We start from the raw sequence: 18,779 nt of genomic DNA, 5'->3' as shown, positions 1-18,779 counted from the left end.
TTCAAACTGAAAGTATTTCCTTGCCTGTTTTTGTTCTCCCTTTGCATAAAGGAGGCAAGATACTATTTATATATATATATATATATATATATATATATATATATATATATATATATATATATATATATATATATATATATATATATATATATATATATATATATATATATATATAGTCATCATTTTAAATAGTTACCAGTCCTGGGCAGGGCGTGGAGAATGTGCTGCTGTTTTTGTTGATTTATCAGAGGTCTATGATTCTGTAGATCACATAATTCTCTTATATTGTCTGGATGCTGTTGGGTTTGATTCAAATGCACAATAGTAGTTTTCAGATGACCTCACAAATAGAGCTCAAGCTGCTGATGGTTTTCAATCGGAATTTTCTTATCTTATTAAAGGTGTTCCACAAGGGTCTGTCCTCGGACCACTATTATTTACAATATATATAAACTCCATCCATCCATCCATTTTCTACCGCTTGTTCCCTTTCGGGGTCGCGGGTGACTGGAGCCTATCCCAGTGACTTTGGGCCTTAGGCGGGGTACACCCTGGACAGTGGCCAACTTGTTGCAGGGTCAACACAGAGACATAGACATTACAGACAGTTCACGCTCACATTCATTCACTAGGACCAATTTAGAGTCAACAATTTTTGCCTGACACATTCATGTCTTTGGACGGTGGGAGGACCCAGAGAACCCGGAGAGAACCCACGGTAACACGGGGAGAACATGCAGACTCCGCCCAGAGAGATCATGTGATGTTGGTCTGGTCCGGGAATCGAACCCATGATCTCCTTCTTGGGAGGCAAGAGCGCTAACCGCCTTTGCCCCTTTTTCTGCACAAGTGATAAAACATATTCAAGAGGATTTTCACTCACATGTTAATTTAAAATTGTTAATGAATCATTATTATTTTTAAATGTATGCTGGTCTCCAAAAGACACTACCATTCTTATGCTTGATAGTAATATGATTGTACACGTACTCTAGTACAAATACTTGGGCATCTGGATCAATGATAAACTCTCTTTTAACATACACGTACAAGTACAAGTACAAGTACAAGTACAAGTACAAGTACAAGTACAAGTAATCTTAAATCCAGTTTGTCATTCTTCTTGAGTAATGTTCTCCTCTGTAAACACAGGACAAAGCCCATTACCATTAGTGACAGGAGGTCCTTGTTGACTGGAAGTCACTGAGGTCACTGATGTTCCAATGGCTCTAAATATTGCCGTGAGTCCGGACCAATCAGAAGCCTTGGTCAGACCCACGCCTCCTTTATGATCTGTGCAGATTCTCAGCCTTATCACACTCTGTCCTGTTTGTAAGTTTAAACACTGCGCCTGACTTGGCTCTTGTTAGGGCCATCTGAGTCCACTGTCTGCTCCACTTTGGCATAACACGAGTCACATTGGACCCGGGTGTAACGCAGTCGGGTTATAACCAGATGGTGTGTCTGTCATTGTTGTTCTCACCTTGGCACCAAACTTAAAGGGCATTCATAGTCCATTCAATACAACAAAAATGTGGTTTATTTAAAATGATTGGTGAATTAGTCAAAAGTATGCTGTTTTCCAAAAGGCATTGTAGTGAATCAAGAAATTACGCTCGATAGTGATATGATTGAACAAGTGCCTCATTAGAAATACTTGAGAATCCGGACTGATAATAAACATTATTTCAATAAACACGTGCAAGAACTGACAAAGTTGTGGGCCACAGATTTGCTTCTTATTAAAACACATTGTTACAGTTGTTTTGATGTTAAGAGTGGGACATGAATCTTGTTTATCATGAGCTAAAACAAGCTCCTCAGCCTCCACATTTCTCCCATGGATATTATGACCGTATCCTCGGCAAACATCTGTATTTCCACATCTGCATAAGCAGCCGGTAAGTTAAACAGCAGTGGTCCCCAAACTGAGCCCTGTGGGTTTCCTAATGGTTTGGATAACGAGAATGTATCTGTAATGCGGACACACTGTGATCGAGCAGCAAGATATGACTGCATCCATTTTAATTTGAAGTTTTCAGACAGATCAAATTGTGTAAGCTTTGATGACATCACTGCATAGTTCACACTATCAAAGACTCTTCTAAGGTCACAGAATACTGCTGCAGCCTATGTTCTGTTCTTATTTAGACAAGTTGTTCTGCCACAATTTCTTCAATGCTTCTAGTCTGATGCAGACAGAGCAGCGCTGCCTTTTGTTTCCTTATGAAACATGTGCAGATTCAGATCAGAATTCATCCATTCAGATCTCAGGACATGTCACGCTATATCAACATAAAATGAGCGAAAAAAGGCTTTAAGCTACTTTGTTCTGTTATCTATAGATAAAAAACAGACATTATTTAAATTGGATCATCTTTTACCATTTTATGAATTGAAGGCACTTTAAGGTTAAAGATTACCTGCAAAGACAGCGCTCTTATTACCGTACATATAATGTTTATGCATTTGTTCACTTATTGAATGTTTTTATTGACATTTTATCTTGATATTCTGTTTCACACACACACAAAAAAACCATTACGACAAAACCAGTTTTAATTCCATTGTTAAAATCTTCTCTTAAATCTTACAAAAAAAGCCAATGTGACTGTTCGATCACAGATTTGAAAAGGTTTAAAGAGGTTTTTTTTGCTGCCCTCAGAGGCCTTCACTGTTGTTCCTCATTTCATTCTTATTTCCATTTGCCTTTTAAATTCAAACTCTAAGATATAGTATAATGTCCTTTATTGGGTGATATTTAAATTACATTATTGTCCCTGATAAAGTCATGGTTTATTCTTTGTTTTGTTTTTCATTTAGTATAAATTCTTGGTTAGACCTGTTATAGTCTTAATTGTGTTAATAATAATAATAGTATAGTATAGTAGTATAATAATCTCAGTTGAGTCCTTTTTTCCTGATTTATGTTTTTGATTGACGTTTATTACACTTTATTTACCTGTATTTCTGGTTTTGTCTGGTTTAGCCAAGTTTAGTCCTGGATCTCTTTCAGCCCTTGTTTTATCGAGTTCAGTCCTGGTCCAGTCCTGGTTTAGTCCTGGTTTAGTCCTGGTTTAGTCCTGGTTCAGTCCTGGTTCAGTCCTGGTTCAGTCCTGGTTCAGTCCTGGTTTAGTCCTGGTTTAGTCCTGGTTCAGTCCTGGTTCAGTCCTGGTTCAGTCCTGGTCCAGTCCTGGTCCAGTCCTGGTCCAGTCCTGGTTCAGTCCTGGTTTAGTCCTGGTTTAGTCCTGGTTTAGTCCTGGTTCAGTCCTGGTTCAGTCCTGGTCCAGTCCTGGTCCAGTCCTGGTCCAGTCCTGGTCCAGTCCTGGTCCAGTCCTGGTCCAGTCCTGGTTCAGTCCTGGTCCAGTCCTGGTCCAGTCCTGGTCCAGTCCTGGTCCAGTCCTGGTCCAGTCCTGGTTCAGTCCTGGTTCAGGCCTGGTCCAGCCCTGGTCCAGCCCTGGTTCCTCTCGCACACAGAGCCACGTGCAGAAACTCCTTGGCCTCCTTAGGTTCCGTCTAAACTTAGAGCTGGTCTAAAAAGCACATGTGTTCAGTCCGGAAATGTTCTCAGGCTTCTCCCACTCTGCACGGCCGAGCTGGAAAGAAACCGCATTTTCCACGAGCGAATAAAACCTGGACAGCACACAAGACACTCACTCTGAAACGTTTAATAGTATTTGACACAATTCAACAGGAATGTCTCTGAAAACATATCAAGCAGTTAGATTAAAAAATAAAGACTTGTACCTTTTTTGTGGCTTGGATTTGAGTCTTGAATGTTGAGGTTTGAAGTTTTGTGTGGCTGATGGTTCACTGCTGCCCTCTTGTGGGGCTCGACCATAACTGCAAGATAATGAATAAACATCCAAAATGTGTACTTTACTTAAAATAATACAACTCAAGTAGAGGTACAAAGTTGTGGTTAAAGAAAGTATTACTATTAAATGTCTGGATCTTTGTAATTCTTCATGAAATACTTTTTAATTTGACGTTAATGTACTGTCATTTGAAGGACAAAACATTACATAATGAACATTTTCTGGTATTTTTAAAGGATGGACCCAAAAAGTAATATCTGAATCAGCAGAAGAAACATAAATAATACTGTCTTTATATCTTTAATACTGTTTTTATCAAACTATGAGAATGGATTTGGAGAAATGAGCTACTCAGCGAAGCAAATTTCTTTAAAAAGTTCCTCAATTAAATATAAATATTCCTTTAATGTACATTATTCCAGTGGTGGAAAGAGTATTGAAAATGTGTGCTCAAGCAAAAGTACAGTTACACATCTAAAACTGTACTCAATTACAAGTACCGGTAAAAGTCAAAATTGCAAGATACTACTCAACATATTAGTTAATTTTAAGCTATATTAGCCACCTTTTTAGATTGGTCTTTTATATAAGCCTCAAGTAAACCGCTTAAAGCTGAATTAAGTAGTTTTAAACCCCAAGTTGCATTCTCTCTTTATTACATGAATTATACTCAATTACAAGTGCAAGTACATTTAAATATCAGCCCCAAGAACTTGTGTGTTTTAAATGGTTCTCACAGTTTGAAGCTTCACTCGTGCGTTTCTGCTCTTCACAGTTGCCAAACATGTTCGGAAACATCCGCTCCACGATCCTGTCTCTGATGATCGGCTCCTACGCTTCATCTGCCGTCACGTTCCCCGGAGTCAAGGTGATGCAGACAGAGACACAGACCTGCTTCTGCGCTGGTTTAGACTCCGTTTAGTCCTTAACCTCTCTCTCTTTCCTCTGTGTAGCTGATCTACGATGCGGGCGTGTCCTTCAGGGTCATCATGTGGACCTGGGCTGGACTCGCCTGTCTGGTCTTTGTCAACTGTTTCTTCAACTGGCCCCTAGAGTCCTTCCCTGCTCCAGAGGACATACTCTACACGTCAGTATTTCATTTACCGTCGTAATGAAGTGTATTGTACATATGAGGTCATGGGTTTGACTCTCGGATCCGGCCTAAGTGGAGTTTGCGTGAGAAAAGCTGCCAGAGCAGTGACCACCTCACTGGTTCAATATCCTTTTAGCAAAATCAATAAATAAATAAAAACATACCTGTTTCTTAGAGTTCAACAAAAGGACCTGACTCATTTCCGCTTTGTAAAGATTAGTAAAAGATCCTGGTATCAAGGGACAAATTTGAAGAACAAATATAATGTAGTTCTTGTTGCCTCGGGGGCGTGGCTGTGTGTACAGTACTATGTACACTGTAAAACAACTCAACAAACCACAACAAATGTCATTTTAACTTAATGCAAAACACTAAAGCCAAAACTCTTTGTTTTTTCTACATCTTTAGTACGTTTGCTCTCTCAACATACACAATATACGCTTTGACCTGGAAACAACAGCATTGTCCAGTCTGCACCCAAAGATTTCAATCATTTTATTGAATCAACTTAAGTCCATAGATTTAGATGGAATGTTGTAACTTCAAAGGACATTTTCTCTAAAGGCATTTCACCCCTATCCATGGGTTTCAGAATGATGAGAAATGAGGACTGTTGCCATAGCGATTAACAATTAAAAACAAAATGTCATATTGTTGGCATGGGAAAAAGTCCTCAAGCTGAAGAATAGGTTATAAGATCAACCCAAACTTTACAAACATGTATTTAATAAAGATTATGAAATATCGTACTGAAGAGTTTGTCAATATTCAATTCCATGCCTGATTTATGAAAGTTTGAACTCCAAAAAATGAGGCAATTTTCAGTCAGATCTAGTTTGCTAAAATAATAAATAATAAATCATGTTTTGTATGTCATCAAAGTTAAATAAGACATTTAAACCTTTTCAGATTTATCCATCTCAAACATGTGCAAATGGATATGTGAAAATGTTACATGATGAAAAACTTGTAAACATGTTTTTCTTACATTAATGTGTGTAAACTACAGAAAAAGTTCCAAATTGACCTGTTGAAATGTAGGATTCTTCCCTGTTCACCTGCTCTAAGTTGTACATTCATGTTGCTTTTATCGTGTTATGATCCACTGCATTTATTGTGAGCCTGATTCATTCGCTTCTCATTTGATGACGCTCTGAGGATGTTTCTAATTCAGATCTCTTCTCGACGTTCATGTAGTTATGTTCTGAGTAATATTTCATCTGTGGTGTTCTGATATAACTCTGTTTGCAGTAAGAAAGTGAAGACGAGCAGTGTGAAAACTTCAGACATTCACTTCACTCCAGTCACAACGTTTGAGGAAACCGTGGACTTGAAACCACAGGAGCGCGATGACCCGGCCTCACAGGACACGTCCCAGAGTGAGATGCACTTCTATATGTTAGCTACAATACATCACCTGCACATGAATGACACCTAATGACTCGGGTCATCGCATGTCGCGCTACCACAGAGCTCCTTTTATTAACCACAGGAAAAAGCCCTGATCGGGAAGTGAGGTTAAGTATCTCAAAGTCTTGTTCTCGAGTGAGGGAAAGATGGAGCGTAACGGTGAAAGATAACGGAGCGTAACGGAGCGTAACGGTGAAAGATAACGGAGCGTAACGGAGCGTAACGGTGAAAGATAACGGAGCGTAACGGTGAAAGATAACGGAGCGTAACGGTGAAAGATAACGGAGCGTAACGGAGCGTAACGGTGAAAGATAACGGAGCGTAACGGTGAAAGATAACGGAGCGTAACGGTGAAAGATAACGGAGCGTAACGGTGAAAGATAACGGAGCGTAACGGAGCGTAACGGTGAAAGATAACGGAGCGTAACGGAGCGTAACGGTGAAAGATAACGGAGCGTAACGGTGAAAGATAACGGAGCGTAACGGTGAAAGATAACGGAGCGTAACGGTGAAAGATAACGGAGCGTAACGGTGAAAGATAACGGAGCGTAACGGAGCGTAACGGTGAAAGATAACGGAGCGTAACGGTGAAAGATAACGGAGCGTAACGGTGAAAGATAACGGAGCGTAACGGAGCGTAACGGTGAAAGATAACGGAGCGTAACGGTGAAAGATAACGGAGCGTAACGGTGAAAGATAACGGAGCGTAACGGTGAAAGATAACGGAGCGTAACGGTGAAAGATAACGGAGCGTAACGGTGAAAGATAACGGAGCGTAAAGGAGCGTAACGGTGAAAGATAAGGTCAAAAAGGCGAAGCTTTCGGTTTAATCAATTTACGTTTGTACTCTGAGCCCTGATACAGTCATGATTTAGATCTTTTCCAATCCTGGTTCAATCTAAGTTCAAACCTAATTTAGTCCTGGTCTAGTCCTGGTTTAGTCCTGGTTTAGTCCTGGTTCAGTCCTGGTTTAGTCCTGGTTTAGTCCTGGTTTGGTCCTGGTTTGGTCCTGGTTTGGTCCTGGTTTAGTCCTGGTTTAGTCCTGGTTTAGTCCTGGTTTAGTCCTGGTTTGGTCCTGGTTTAGTCCTGTTTAGTCCTGGTTTAGTCCTGGTTTAGTCCTGGTTTAGTCCTGGTTTGGTCCTGGTTTAGTCCTGTTTAGTCCTGGTTTAGTCCTGGTTTAGTCCTGGTTTAGTCCTGGTTCAGTCCTGGTTTGGTCCTGGTTCAGTCCTGGTTTGGTCCTGGTTTGGTCCTGGTTTGGTCCTGTTTAGTCCTGGTTTGGTCCTGTTTAGTCCTGGTTTATCCCTCTGGTAATTAGCTTTGGTCAATGATCGCACAGATCCTGGTCAAAATGAGTTTCCTCTGCAGAGTGGCTCGAGGGAGGAGCTCAGTCACACTGGAGGAGCTCGGAGTAGAGCCGCTGCTCCTCTATTCAGCTAGGGAGAAGACTGTAGACATACTGGAGGGACTGTAGAAACTAACATACTGTATGTAAACGCCATATCTGTGTTTCTGTCCTTGGGTGCAGCGCCGCTTTGTCGTTCTGTTCTCGCCCGCTGTTTTCTGTGCAATTGTTTCTACATTATCTTCTTTATTCTTTTTGTTTTAGAGGCAGTGCCCTTGTGTCGCTCGGTTTGCTCTCCGATCTTCCTCTGGAGCCTGATCACGATGGCCATGTCTCAGCTCAGGGTCATCTTCTTTATGGGCGCCATGAACAAGATGCTGGAGTTCCTGGTCACACACGGAGACTGTAGGTCACGTTAAATGTGTCTCTGTTCAGCTATTATGTCATTTAGTCTAGTAACATACTTTTAAAGGACACATATCATGCAAAATTAACATTATTTTTGGGCTTTTTTTTTTACCCATTGCCCATTTACCCTCATCAAAAACATGCCAGGCGTATTTAGCTTTATTCACACTTTTATACCGTTTTCAAAGTTGTTTTCCTCCGAGCCCCAGAAGACACTCAGTTTCAATGTTGACATATCGGGAGATGTCCTGCGCTGTCCATAGATCATCGCCAGGCTTATTCTAGACATTTCTGTCGTCAATTCTCGTTCATTACAACTGCGTGCTTTCATTAGCGCTGGCAATGTTGCTAAAATAGAACACTTTTTTTCCTCTCCATTGTAATTCCCGCTGTTGCCTATAGATGGCGTCCACCAAATCCAGATGAGGGAGCACAGACTGTGTTTTCTATTGGCATTGTTTAAGTTCCAAAGTCAAAGGTGCTGGAGAGCATGTTTAAAGGCCGTTAACAATACAAACGATGCATAATATGTGTCCTTCAGTAATGGACATGTTTATCTGTATTTCATTTCTGGTCATGTGGTCTTTTTCAGCCTCAGAAAATATACTGATAGAAGCAGAGACTCAAGGTATGTTCTGTCACTTTATATTTCACCTGCACTACTCGTTTTTCACTGTCCATACTGTATATTTAGTATTTAGTTTGACTCATTTTTCATGTTTATCATTCATCTTACTATTATAAGTACAAAGTCTAATCTGCATTACGCAAACAGTGTGGTTTTATTCAGTTTCCGAATATCCTGCTCTTATCTGATGATAAATCCCAGCTTCAGTCCTTGTTTTAGACCTTTTGATTTAATGTTACCATATGATAAAATCTATCATAAAAAATTGTTGTCCTGTTCATGTGAATTTTTTTTCTTCTCCAATATCTAGTATCGATTAGTATCTGAGTATCGATACTTTTCCTAAGTGTGCTTAAATGCTGCCCTCTTGTGGTTGTTTCCTGCTGTTGCAGTGGGGTTCTACTCCTCTGTGTTCGGGTCGATGCAGCTCTTGTGCCTGGTCACGTGTCCTCTGATCGGATACATCATGGACTGGAGGATGAAGGAGTGTGAGGACGAGAACGCATCTCCAGAAACTCTCAAGAGGTACAAATATGTGCACCTACATCTGGGTATGAGGCCCCCTGGTGGTACTCAGAGTCCACTGCAGCTCCATTCTGTTTAAATTATGAAAAAACTGTTTATTCAAGTTTTTGTTCTACTCAGGCCCAGTAGTCACAGTAGAAGTAGTAGTATTTGTTATTGTATTGTAATATTTGAGCTTCTGGGTTTAATAGTGTTGTCAAGGAAAAAATCAATTTTCAAACTTGATTATAAGGTTTGGATTGTTTTTGTTTTGTTTTTAATGCCACAGTGATTAAAAATATGTTGTTGTTTGTTTTAGCACAGAAGAATATAACTTTCTGTATGTCACCATGTTGTCTTATACCAGTAGTGTGCTGTGACTTTTATGAGCAGACTTCAGGCGTTCAATATTTAGTGGATAACACAAAAGTAAAAAAAAAATGTAATATACAAATTGGAATAATGGAACGCACAGCACAGGCTTATACTAGTTCTGATAAAGCTCAAGATCATTTAAAAACGTTCTAGACAGGTCAAATGTGTCCTTTTTTATCGATACTTGGTAAAATACGTAACTAGTTATCTATCATTTTGGATCAATAAAGTTTATCGAAGTTATAATACCTCCTGATACCTGTTGATTTAGCTCATGACTGGTTTAAGTCTGACACCGTCCTGGTTGAGACAAATGGGGTTTTAGTAGTATTAGTAGTAGCAGTAGTTGTACTAGTTAGTTATTGTAGGAGTAGTAGTAGTAGTAGTAGTAGTAGTAGTAGTACTTGTTGTAGTAGTGTGCACTTTCTCTTCATGCAAACTCTCCAAAGTAATTCAAAATCCATTCAAATTGATGGGTGAGAAACTTGAATTTTATACCTGAGGTCACACCAGGGGCAGGCCGTTTATAGTGATAGAAAATATATGTTATGCACTGACTTTATTTCACGAAAAGTGCAGTTCCGACACTTTCAACAGCTGCACAACAATTAATTTCCTCAACAAATGCACTTAGAAGCATCTTATTCAAGGAGGGAGCGAGTCAATCAGTTTAAATCAGTGATAAATGCGATGTAGCTGCTATTTGTTTGCTTTTCTGCAAATGTTACTTGATTTTTATTCTTTTAGATGTCAGATACAAGCCATATAATGTGCAAAGTTGTAGACGTTTACATTTGTTATAAGATTGAAGCAGCACTTTCACATTTTATTTGTGTTTCGAGCACAAACAAATCATAAACTCAATTACTAAATACTAAACTACTGCTATAATTACCTCCCCAGCCAATCAGATCCTCCGAAACGGGACAGAAAGATCCAGAAACTGACCAATGCCCTGAGAGCGTTCGTCTTCACAAACCTCCTGCTCGTCACGTTCGGGGTCATTTCGCTCATCGACAATCTGCCCATTCAGGTGAGGAAAGTCCTTCCGATGCACGATGGGAATGTTCCGCAGTACGGCATTAAACCTATCTACGGTGTGTGGATTTATACAATTACACTTGAAAAACATGTGTTTGTACCGTGGGACTGGGCTGCTTCTCTTCTGGCCATATAAATGTTCCCTCTGTTTGCCGAGTGAACGGTTCACATAAGTGATTTGTGGTGTCCCTGGGTCAGATGGTGGCGTTCGTTCTGCACACCATGGTCCGAGGCTTCGTCCACTCCTGCTGCGGAGGCCTCTACGCCGCTGTGTAAGTACAAGCAACACCACTGTGTGCTCCACCTCCAGCAGGAACCATCGCTTTTACTGGAAAAGTTCATATTTAAGATAAGCTAAGCCTTTATTTGTCCCACAATGGGGAAACTCCAGTGTTGCAGCACAAAGTAGGTACAGAAGTAAATGATAAAAAACACTTATAGATAAGACATTTTCAATAAGACATTCTTAAGAAATTCATCAGTAAATGGATAAAATTGCAATTGTTGTTTTGGAGATTTGCAATATTAGAATAGTCTATCATTAAGTGAGTATAATGTGATATTTCTGCCCTTTTGTTGTAAATGTCATGCTCCATTTGCGTTTTGTGCCACATTTGAACCTTTGAGACATTTCCGAGCTCGTTTTAGCACGTTCACAGTCAATAATTGGGAATAATTCTAAAATCCTGAAGTTTCTCCTCTTAATGATTGTAACATTCGAGACCACGACCTCCACCGTGACGACGCGTGTTTGTAACGTCCTCAGATATCCAGCGAACCACTTTGGGACGCTGACGGGGATGCAGTCCATGATCAGTGCGGCCTTCGCTCTCCTGCAGCAGCCTCTGTTCGTGGTGATGGTCAGCTCGCTCGGGGGAGATCCATACTGGGTAAAACACCAACTACAAACTACTGCCTTTCTACTGATGTTACTGCCCTAGTCAAAGGTGCACCACTGCAGACATGGGTTAGGGTTAGGGTTAGGACCTAACCCTAACTCTAACCCTGACCTGTTAGCTGTTAGGGTTAAGTGTTAGGGTTAGGTGTTGTGTATGTACAATGTGTATGTTCAGTGTGTATGTTCAGTGTGTATGTTCAGTGTGTATGTTCAGTGTGTATGTACAGTGTGTATGTACAGTGTGTATGTACAGTGTGTATGTTCAGTGTGTATGTTCAGTGTGTATGTTCAGTGTGTATGTTCAGTGTGTATGTACAGTGTGTATGTTCAGTGTGTATGTTCAGTGTGTATGTTCAGTGTGTATGTACAGTGTGTATGTTCAGTGTGTATGTTCAGTGTGTATGTTCAGTGTGTATGTTCAGTGTGTATGTACAGTGTGTATGTTCAGTGTGTATGTTCAGTGTGTATGTTCAGTGTGTATGTTCAGTGTGTATGTACAGTGTGTATGTTCAGTGTGTATGTTCAGTGTGTATGTTCAGTGTGTATGTACAGTGTGTATGTTCAGTGTGTATGTTCAGTGTGTATGTTCAGTGTGTATGTTCAGTGTGTATGTACAGTGTGTATGTACAGTGTGTATGTTCAGTGTGTATGTTCAGTGTGTATGTACAGTGTGTATGTTCAGTGTGTATGTACAGTGTGTATGTACAGTGTGTATGTACAGTGTGTATGTACAGTGTGTATGTTCAGTGTGTATGTACAGTGTGTATGTACAGTGTGTATGTTCAGTGTGTATGTTCAGTGTGTATGTTCAGTGTGTATGTTCAGTGTGTATGTACAGTGTGTATGTACAGTGTGTATGTTCAGTGTGTATGTACAGTGTGTATGTACAGTGTGTATGTTCAGTGTGTATGTTCAGTGTGTATGTACAGTGTGTATGTTCAGTGTGTATGTTCAGTGTGTATGTTCAGTGTGTATGTTCAGTGTGTATGTACAGTGTGTATGTTCAGTGTGTATGTTCAGTGTGTATGTTCAGTGTGTATGTACAGTGTGTATGTTCAGTGTGTATGTACAGTGTGTATGTTCAGTGTGTATGTACAGTGTGTATGTTCAGTGTATATGTTCAGTGTGTATGTACAGTGTGTATGTTCAGTGTGTATGTTCAGTGTGTATGTTCAGTGTGTATGTACAGTGTGTATGTTCAGTGTGTATGTACAGTGTGTATGTTCAGTGTGTATGTTCAGTGTGTATGTTCAGTGTGTATGTTCAGTGTGTATGTTCAGTGTGTATGTTCAGTGTGTATGTACAGTGTGTATGTTCAGTGTGTATGTACAGTGTGTATGTTCAGTGTGTATGTTCAGTGTGTATGTTCAGTGTGTATGTACACTGAACATACACACTGATGTGTATGTTCAGTGTGTATGTTCAGTGTGTATGTTCAGTGTGTATGTACAGTGTGTATGTACAGTGTGTATGTTCAGTGTGTATGTTCAGTGTGTATGTACAGTGTGTATGTACAGTGTGTATGTACAGTGTGTATGTTCAGTGTGTATGTTCAGTGTGTATGTACAGTGTGTATGTACAGTGTGTATGTACAGTGTGTATGTTCAGTGTGTATGTTCAGTGTGTATGTACAGTGTGTATGTACAGTGTGTATGTACAGTGTGTATGTTCAGTGTGTATGTTCAGTGTGTATGTACAGTGTGTATGTTCAGTGTGTATGTTCAGTGTGTATGTTCAGTGTGTATGTTCAGTGTGTATGTACACTGAACATACACACTGATGTGTATGTACAGTGTGTATGTTCAGTGTGTATGTTCAGTGTGTATGTTCAGTGTGTATGTTCAGTGTGTATGTACAGTGTGTATGTTCAGTGTGTATGTTCAGTGTGTATGTTCAGTGTGTATGTTCAGTGTGTATGTACAGTGTGTATGTTCAGTGTGTATGTACAGTGTGTATGTTCAGTGTGTATGTTCAGTTTGTATGTTCAGTGTGTATGTACAGTGTGTATGTTCAGTGTGTATGTACAGTGTGTATGTACAGTGTGTATGTACAGTGTGTATGTTCAGTGTGTATGTACAGTGTGTATGTTCAGTGTGTATGTTCAGTGTGTATGTTCAGTGTGTATGTACACTGAACATACACACTGATGTGTATGTACAGTGTGTATGTACAGTGTGTATGTTCAGTGTGTATGTTCAGTGTGTATGTTCAGTGTGTATGTTCAGTGTGTATGTACAGTGTGTATGTTCAGTGTGTATGTTCAGTTTGTATGTTCAGTGTGTATGTACAGTGTGTATGTTCAGTGTGTATGTACAGTGTGTATGTACAGTGTGTATGTACAGTGTGTATGTTCAGTGTGTATGTACAGTGTGTATGTACAGTGTGTATGTACAGTGTGTATGTTCAGTGTGTATGTTCAGTGTGTATGTACAGTGTGTATGTACAGTGTGTATGTTCAGTGTGTATGTTCAGTGTGTATGTTCAGTGTGTATGTTCAGTGTGTATGTACAGTGTGTATGTTCAGTGTGTATGTTCAGTGTGTATGTTCAGTGTGTATGTTCAGTTTGTATGTACAGTGTGTATGTTCAGTGTGTATGTTCAGTGTGTATGTACAGTGTGTATGTACAGTGTGTATGTTCAGTGTGTATGTACAGTGTGTATGTACAGTGTGTATGTTCAGTGTGTATGTTCAGTGTGTATGTTCAGTGTGTATGTTCAGTGTGTATGTTCAGTGTGTATGTTCAGTGTGTATGTACAGTGTGTATGTTCAGTGTGTATGTTCAGTGTGTATGTTCAGTGTGTATGTTCAGTGTGTATGTACAGTGTGTATGTACAGTGTGTATGTTCAGTGTGTATGTTCAGTGTGTATGTACAGTGTGTATGTTCAGTGTGTATGTTCAGTGTGTATGTACAGTGTGTATGTACAGTGTGTATGTTCAGTGTGTATGTTCAGTGTGTATGTTCAGTGTGTATGTTCAGTGTGTATGTTCAGTGTGTATGTTCAGTGTGTATGTACAGTGTGTATGTTCAGTGTGTATGTTCAGTGTGTATGTTCAGTGTGTATGTACAGTGTGTATGTTCAGTGTGTATGTTCAGTGTGTATGTTCAGTGTGTATGTACAGTGTGTATGTTCAGTGTGTATGTTCAGTGTGTATGTTCAGTGTGTATGTTCAGTGTGTATGTACAGTGTGTATGTACAGTGTGTATGTTCAGTGTGTATGTTCAGTGTGTATGTACAGTGTGTATGTTCAGTGTGTATGTACAGTGTGTATGTACAGTGTGTATGTACAGTGTGTATGTACAGTGTGTATGTTCAGTGTGTATGTACAGTGTGTATGTACAGTGTGTATGTTCAGTGTGTATGTTCAGTGTGTATGTTCAGTGTGTATGTTCAGTGTGTATGTACAGTGTGTATGTACAGTGTGTATGTTCAGTGTGTATGTACAGTGTGTATGTACAGTGTGTATGTTCAGTGTGTATGTTCAGTGTGTATGTACAGTGTGTATGTTCAGTGTGTATGTTCAGTGTGTATGTTCAGTGTGTATGTTCAGTGTGTATGTACAGTGTGTATGTACAGTGTGTATGTTCAGTGTGTATGTTCAGTGTGTATGTTCAGTGTGTATGTTCAGTGTGTATGTACAGTGTGTATGTTCAGTGTGTATGTACAGTGTGTATGTTCAGTGTGTATGTACAGTGTGTATGTTCAGTGTATATGTTCAGTGTGTATGTACAGTGTGTATGTTCAGTGTGTATGTTCAGTGTGTATGTACAGTGTGTATGTTCAGTGTGTATGTACAGTGTGTATGTTCAGTGTGTATGTTCAGTGTGTATGTTCAGTGTGTATGTTCAGTGTGTATGTTCAGTGTGTATGTTCAGTGTGTATGTACAGTGTGTATGTTCAGTGTGTATGTTCAGTGTGTATGTTCAGTGTGTATGTACACTGAACATACACACTGATGTGTATGTTCAGTGTGTATGTTCAGTGTGTATGTTCAGTGTGTATGTACAGTGTGTATGTACAGTGTGTATGTTCAGTGTGTATGTTCAGTGTGTATGTACAGTGTGTATGTACAGTGTGTATGTACAGTGTGTATGTACAGTGTGTATGTTCAGTGTGTATGTTCAGTGTGTATGTACAGTGTGTATGTACAGTGTGTATGTACAGTGTGTATGTTCAGTGTGTATGTTCAGTGTGTATGTACAGTGTGTATGTACAGTGTGTATGTACAGTGTGTATGTTCAGTGTGTATGTACAGTGTGTATGTTCAGTGTGTATGTTCAGTGTGTATGTTCAGTGTGTATGTTCAGTGTGTATGTACACTGAACATACACACTGATGTGTATGTACAGTGTGTATGTACAGTGTGTATGTTCAGTGTGTATGTTCAGTGTGTATGTTCAGTGTGTATGTTCAGTGTGTATGTTCAGTGTGTATGTTCAGTGTGTATGTTCAGTGTGTATGTTCAGTGTGTATGTACAGTGTGTATGTTCAGTGTGTATGTACAGTGTGTATGTTCAGTGTGTATGTTCAGTTTGTATGTTCAGTGTGTATGTACAGTGTGTATGTTCAGTGTGTATGTACAGTGTGTATGTACAGTGTGTATGTACAGTGTGTATGTTCAGTGTGTATGTACAGTGTGTATGTTCAGTGTGTATGTTCAGTGTGTATGTTCAGTGTGTATGTTCAGTGTGTATGTACACTGAACATACACACTGATGTGTATGTACAGTGTGTATGTACAGTTTGTATGTTCAGTGTGTATGTTCAGTGTGTATGTTCAGTGTGTATGTTCAGTGTGTATGTTCAGTGTGTATGTACAGTGTGTATGTTCAGTGTGTATGTTCAGTTTGTATGTTCAGTGTGTATGTTCAGTGTGTATGTACAGTGTGTATGTACAGTGTGTATGTACAGTGTGTATGTACAGTGTGTATGTACAGTGTGTATGTTCAGTGTGTATGTTCAGTGTGTATGTACAGTGTGTATGTACAGTGTGTATGTTCAGTGTGTATGTTCAGTGTGTATGTTCAGTGTGTATGTTCAGTGTGTATGTACAGTGTGTATGTTCAGTGTGTATGTACAGTGTGTATGTTCAGTGTGTATGTTCAGTGTGTATGTTCAGTGTGTATGTTCAGTGTGTATGTACAGTGTGTATGTTCAGTGTGTATGTTCAGTGTGTATGTTCAGTGTGTATGTACAGTGTGTATGTTCAGTGTGTATGTACAGTGTGTATGTTCAGTGTGTATGTACAGTGTGTATGTTCAGTGTATATGTTCAGTGTGTATGTACAGTGTGTATGTTCAGTGTGTATGTTCAGTGTGTATGTTCAGTGTGTATGTACAGTGTGTATGTTCAGTGTGTATGTACAGTGTGTATGTTCAGTGTGTATGTTCAGTGTGTATGTTCAGTGTGTATGTTCAGTGTGTATGTTCAGTGTGTATGTTCAGTGTGTATGTACAGTGTGTATGTTCAGTGTGTATGTACAGTGTGTATGTTCAGTGTGTATGTTCAGTGTGTATGTTCAGTGTGTATGTACACTGAACATACACACTGATGTGTATGTTCAGTGTGTATGTTCAGTGTGTATGTTCAGTGTGTATGTACAGTGTGTATGTACAGTGTGTATGTTCAGTGTGTATGTTCAGTGTGTATGTACAGTGTGTATGTACAGTGTGTATGTACAGTGTGTATGTTCAGTGTGTATGTTCAGTGTGTATGTACAGTGTGTATGTACAGTGTGTATGTACAGTGTGTATGTTCAGTGTGTATGTTCAGTGTGTATGTACAGTGTGTATGTACAGTGTGTATGTACAGTGTGTATGTTCAGTGTGTATGTTCAGTGTGTATGTACAGTGTGTATGTTCAGTGTGTATGTTCAGTGTGTATGTTCAGTGTGTATGTTCAGTGTGTATGTACACTGAACATACACACTGATGTGTATGTACAGTGTGTATGTTCAGTGTGTATGTTCAGTGTGTATGTTCAGTGTGTATGTTCAGTGTGTATGTACAGTGTGTATGTTCAGTGTGTATGTTCAGTGTGTATGTTCAGTGTGTATGTTCAGTGTGTATGTACAGTGTGTATGTTCAGTGTGTATGTACAGTGTGTATGTTCAGTGTGTATGTTCAGTTTGTATGTTCAGTGTGTATGTACAGTGTGTATGTTCAGTGTGTATGTACAGTGTGTATGTACAGTGTGTATGTACAGTGTGTATGTTCAGTGTGTATGTACAGTGTGTATGTTCAGTGTGTATGTTCAGTGTGTATGTTCAGTGTGTATGTACACTGAACATACACACTGATGTGTATGTACAGTGTGTATGTACAGTGTGTATGTTCAGTGTGTATGTTCAGTGTGTATGTTCAGTGTGTATGTTCAGTGTGTATGTACAGTGTGTATGTTCAGTGTGTATGTTCAGTTTGTATGTTCAGTGTGTATGTACAGTGTGTATGTTCAGTGTGTATGTACAGTGTGTATGTACAGTGTGTATGTACAGTGTGTATGTTCAGTGTGTATGTACAGTGTGTATGTACAGTGTGTATGTACAGTGTGTATGTTCAGTGTGTATGTTCAGTGTGTATGTACAGTGTGTATGTACAGTGTGTATGTTCAGTGTGTATGTTCAGTGTGTATGTTCAGTGTGTATGTTCAGTGTGTATGTACAGTGTGTATGTTCAGTGTGTATGTTCAGTGTGTATGTTCAGTGTGTATGTTCAGTTTGTATGTACAGTGTGTATGTTCAGTGTGTATGTTCAGTGTGTATGTACAGTGTGTATGTACAGTGTGTATGTTCAGTGTGTATGTACAGTGTGTATGTACAGTGTGTATGTTCAGTGTGTATGTTCAGTGTGTATGTTCAGTGTGTATGTTCAGTGTGTATGTTCAGTGTGTATGTTCAGTGTGTATGTACAGTGTGTATGTTCAGTGTGTATGTTCAGTGTGTATGTTCAGTGTGTATGTTCAGTGTGTATGTACAGTGTGTATGTACAGTGTGTATGTTCAGTGTGTATGTTCAGTGTGTATGTACAGTGTGTATGTTCAGTGTGTATGTTCAGTGTGTATGTACAGTGTGTATGTACAGTGTGTATGTTCAGTGTGTATGTTCAGTGTGTATGTTCAGTGTGTATGTTCAGTGTGTATGTTCAGTGTGTATGTTCAGTGTGTATGTACAGTGTGTATGTTCAGTGTGTATGTTCAGTGTGTATGTTCAGTGTGTATGTACAGTGTGTATGTTCAGTGTGTATGTTCAGTGTGTATGTTCAGT

General features: G+C 39.5%; 1 protein-coding gene across 1 annotated transcript in view; it reads left to right on the top strand.

Annotated features, from left to right (window-relative positions):
* The window catches only part of slc43a1b (solute carrier family 43 member 1b), a 41,370-nt gene that overhangs the window by 16,445 nt on the left and 6,146 nt on the right, over positions 1-18,779 (top strand). The window contains exons 6-14 of the mRNA XM_072463420.1: positions 4,594-4,686; positions 4,772-4,905; positions 6,163-6,290; positions 7,928-8,068; positions 8,664-8,699; positions 9,092-9,224; positions 10,482-10,611; positions 10,818-10,891; positions 11,386-11,509. Of these exons, the coding sequence (XP_072319521.1) occupies positions 4,594-4,686; positions 4,772-4,905; positions 6,163-6,290; positions 7,928-8,068; positions 8,664-8,699; positions 9,092-9,224; positions 10,482-10,611; positions 10,818-10,891; positions 11,386-11,509 (993 nt within the window). The remainder of the gene's footprint in view (positions 1-4,593; positions 4,687-4,771; positions 4,906-6,162; positions 6,291-7,927; positions 8,069-8,663; positions 8,700-9,091; positions 9,225-10,481; positions 10,612-10,817; positions 10,892-11,385; positions 11,510-18,779) is intronic.

This window comes from Eucyclogobius newberryi, unplaced genomic scaffold (genome assembly GCF_026437365.1).
Source record: "Eucyclogobius newberryi isolate DKJ021-1_F unplaced genomic scaffold, fEucNew1.0.hap1 SCAF_4, whole genome shotgun sequence".
Lineage (NCBI taxonomy): Eukaryota > Metazoa > Chordata > Actinopteri > Gobiiformes > Gobiidae > Eucyclogobius > Eucyclogobius newberryi.
The sequence above is the reverse complement of the archived record's forward strand: the minus strand, read 5'-3'. Positions and strand labels throughout refer to the sequence as shown.